General features: G+C 33.2%; 1 protein-coding gene across 1 annotated transcript in view; it reads left to right on the forward strand.

The window, feature by feature from the left end:
• LOC112139865 (calcium/calmodulin-dependent protein kinase type II subunit gamma) overlaps window positions 1-4179 on the forward strand; it is a gene marked incomplete at both ends in the record, with an annotated part of 6884 nt that extends 2705 nt beyond the window's left edge. The window contains 3 exon segments of the mRNA XM_024262701.1: window positions 149-203; window positions 1638-1703; window positions 4143-4179. Coding sequence (XP_024118469.1) covers window positions 149-203; window positions 1638-1703; window positions 4143-4179 — 158 coding nt within the window.

The following is a 4179-nucleotide window of genomic DNA, read 5'->3' on the forward strand; positions in this document are numbered from 1 at the left end:
TGCATTAGAAAAACACTTTCAACTCTAACCTACGCTACAACTTTCTAAAAGGAGAAACTTTAGATATTGTGACCGTTTTCTCTGCAAAATTTCTTAGCTGATGACCTTGATGTCTGTTTTTTAACCGAGGACTCTCTGTGTTTCTTAGTTCGACTTCATGACAGCATTTCAGAGGAGGGATTCCATTACCTCGTCTTTGACCTGTGAGTAAATCCCATTAGTGCAGACACATGCACAGCTGCTCTCCTCTCTCTTAAGCACCAATTAAACAATAATCGTCTAAATATGTTTCATATTGAATGGCTTACATCGGTCTGTCACATTTACATTTAAAAATGATGGAAAGAAATGGATTTAGGTGTCCTTTATCGAGTATGGACGTTTTTTTGGGTCATAATTCAAAGTAATGTGCAGTTCTCCATTGACAAAATAATTTGCAGTTTGTTCAATACATTTAAAAATGCATTTTGCAATTGACAATTCAATATGCAATTTCGGCTTGGAAGATGGAAATAGATTTAGCAATTTAGAATTCAATATTACAAATTACAATTCAATATGACAGTTTAAAATATTATTTGAAAACAAAACCAATTGCATTTTAAATTACTATGAGCTTTTGGTGTCATAATTCAAATGACAATGCAGTATACAGTTTACATTTCAAAACTAAAAAAGGACATTTTTAATACATGGTTTACTTTAAGCTTTTTTTAATTATTTCTCCTTTAACGTCAAAGTGGATGCTAAAAACTGGAAAGCAGCTTTATTTTAATTTGAAGTCGAATACTCTTCTTCAGTTTTTCTCACTAGCTTTTCCAAATACATTTTATTGTTTAGTTTTTATTAGCATTTTAGCCGTGGGCTACTAACTTAGCTGTCCAAGTAGCCGCTTTAAGTTACGGTACGAACACGGATGTGGTGAACACAATCTGGTAGTTTTTATTTTTTTTTAAATAAACCTTTTGCCTTTCAATTAGAATTTTGGCTCAAAAACACAATGATGAATTAAAATGGAATTGATTTTAAGTGAGTTTAAAGAAAACCATGTATTAAAATATCTATTTTCATTTAGTGTTCAATTATAAATTGTAAACGGCATTGTACTTTGAATTATGGCCTCAAAAAGCAAATATTATAATAAAATGTAATTTATTTATTTTTATTTAATATTTTATTTTTTAAATTGTCAAAACTGAATTCTAGATTGGAAAAGGTATTTTCCTGTTCCAAGCCTAAATTACATATTAAATTGTCAATTGAGAGTTGCATTTTACTTTAAATTATGACTCAACCAGACTTCCATAATCAGGCTTTAAACGAGCTCTATGACAAAACAAAAAATATATGAAGACAATATTTACTTTATTGCACTTGTAAATCTTTGCTTTACGTAGAGCTCTGAAAACATGTTTTGTTGACATTTTGGGTTGTGGTTTCGTTTCTAGCAGCACAGATGTTTATCAGACCTAAAGAGACCGGCATTATCAACAGTTTGCCAAGTGGCCTCTCAAAGCTCCAGTCTAAACATTTTACACACAGCAGGGGGCTTGTCTAAACACAAAAATCACACATGAACCTGTTTGGAAAAGTGTTTTTAAAATCCTGAAAACTTTTTGATTGTTGTGTCTCCGCAGTGTCACTGGAGGGGAGCTGTTTGAAGACATTGTTGCTAGAGAATACTACAGTGAGGCAGATGCCAGGTAACACGAGGCTCTCTTTTATTTTTAGGCCACATCTGACATTACTTACAATTAATTGTATGACCAAAAGCTTTAAATGTAACCTTATTTTGAAAGAAAGCACATCAGAAACTCTCATTCGTGTTGTGTAAATACTTTCACTTAAATATTAAACAATACACCGTTTGCTATTACCAAATCTCATGATCAGCATTTAGAAAGAGGGTTTACTTTTTTGTTGATGGTTTCAGCAAAACTGATTTCTGCCTCTTGCTTTTGCTTTGCTGCAGTTTGTGTTCTTGGTTTCTGTCTCCTCTGGTATTTACCCCTCTTTCCAACCAAGTGACTCAGGCCTTTTAAATCTAATTTCATGAATAAGTGATGGAAAATCTGCCCTTGTGCTGAAATCTTATTTTGAGTTTGTTGTCAGATGTTGCAGTTTGATCATACAGTGCAATGCTAACCTGTATGGCTAAAATACTGTAGATTTATATTTGTTTTACTAACTTAAAGACCTTAATGAAGTTATGTATTTGTTTTTAATAATTGAAAAACAAAAAATATATATATTATTTTACTTAGTAGCTGCGGAAACTGTAAAGCTGCATAGAAGGAAGTAGAGTTAGTAGATAAAATGAGCTAAGAGTTTCTGAGTGTGAGAAATATGCTGAGTGTAGTCCATTTTTAGCCTAATTTGGGCAGATCACTGAACCCTTTTTTCTTCTTTTCCTTCCCAAAACATTTTTTCTTTCCTCCTGCTCCTGTCCCAGGCTTCAACCTAAAAAAACGTCGAGCTCGATTTAATTTCAAGAGACAAAATATAGCATTTTAATGAGGCATCCAACCTGCAAAGGTGCAGATTTGCAAACTCAGGCATAAGGTTACGTAAGTTTTCTCCTGCACACTCAGCCCGCTTCACTTTCTGTCTCACATTTGGGCGCTTTACCTCGTAATATAAATGAGGCATCATTTTCTATTTATAGTGTCAGTCTTAAAGTGTAGCTCTTCATTTCTTTCTACAGTTTTATCCTCTTATTGATTGTTGTATCCTTTGCTAAAGAGAAATGTTAAAAGCAAAGATTAGAATCTAGAGACCGTGTCACACAGTCACTACGTACATTTTCCACATTTGAAGTTTCGGTCTTTCGTGATACATTTGTGATATACATAATTTATAAGGGGTTATAACCATTGAGTCTACGTATTTTTGGCTAGTTGAGAATTACACAGTTTATGCATATTTTACATTGTTTATATGCAATTGGTATGTTAATCTTACACAATTTGGCTTGATTTTTGCTAGATAGATATGCAAATTTGTGGCTTTGTCTAAAGGACTTTTCACGCTCTATAACTTTTATATCGTGCATACAGAGCAGATATCACTTTGAAAGTATGTAACTGATGCATGTCTCAGTGGGATATCCACAGACACCGTTTGTTATAGTGATCATCCTAAATGCATTAACTGGTAGCTCCTCCCACATGTGGCCGCGGCATCAGGAACACATTTTTTTGACAGCAAACGACCAGCAAATTTTTTGTGCGGCGAAAGAGGGGCGGGGGTACACAAATATGTTACGCGTATCGCGTTCGGTGTGAAAGCGCCTTTAAAATGTATTGTTGTGCCCAGTTGCATCTAAATACGACAGTATTATTAAGGCCAGTTCAAGTACAAAAATAAAATATTTAAGTTGTGATTTTATGAGAAAAAGTCGTAACTGTTATATTACGTGAGTAAAGTCTTATGGTTACAACTTTAAAATGTCACAGACTGAATTTATTACTTTTTTTCTCGTAAATTTGTTTTTTAAAGTTGTAAATGTATTACTTTAAATGTCCTAAATTTACAACTTCAAAACATGTGAATTTACATGAAAATGTATGAGAAAAAGTCATAAATTAACAAAAATAAAAGACTAATTTGTTTCAAAAATACTGAACTTTTTGGCGACTCAACCTAAAATTATTACCTCCATTGGGAAACATTGAAAATCCTAAAAATTTACTGAGGCATCACACAGACTTGAAGGAAATCTTGTCTTTTGAAGAAGAAGAAATGATTGTAATCAATGAATAAAGCATTAATAAACCATAAATAAAACAAAGGAGCTTTAAAACATTCAGATTACCTGTTGAAATGGAAGACAGTGTGGACAAATTGAGTTGTTGGATACAAGAAGTCAATCTGCTTTGCTGCTGCACTTAAAGTTAACTTTCTGGTCTGTTGGCTCACTTTGACGTTATTATCGTAGTATTACTTTTGTTTTATGCCGTAATCTTGTAAATGTATGATTTTTTTTTTTCTCATGAATTGACAGCTTTATTTATTTATTTTGGGGTTACCCTGACACTCAGTGGAATTTTAAGACCCTTATTCTTTATATTTTATGTCAATGCTTTAATGTCCCTCAGCTTATTTTGTCATTTAGCTGCTGTTCTGTCGTCTTTCTCTTTCAGCCACTGCATCAGTCAGATCCTGGAGAGCATCAGTCAC

This window comes from Oryzias melastigma, unplaced genomic scaffold, assembly GCF_002922805.2.
Source record: "Oryzias melastigma strain HK-1 unplaced genomic scaffold, ASM292280v2 sc01713, whole genome shotgun sequence".
Classification (NCBI taxonomy): Eukaryota; Metazoa; Chordata; class Actinopteri; order Beloniformes; family Adrianichthyidae; genus Oryzias; species Oryzias melastigma.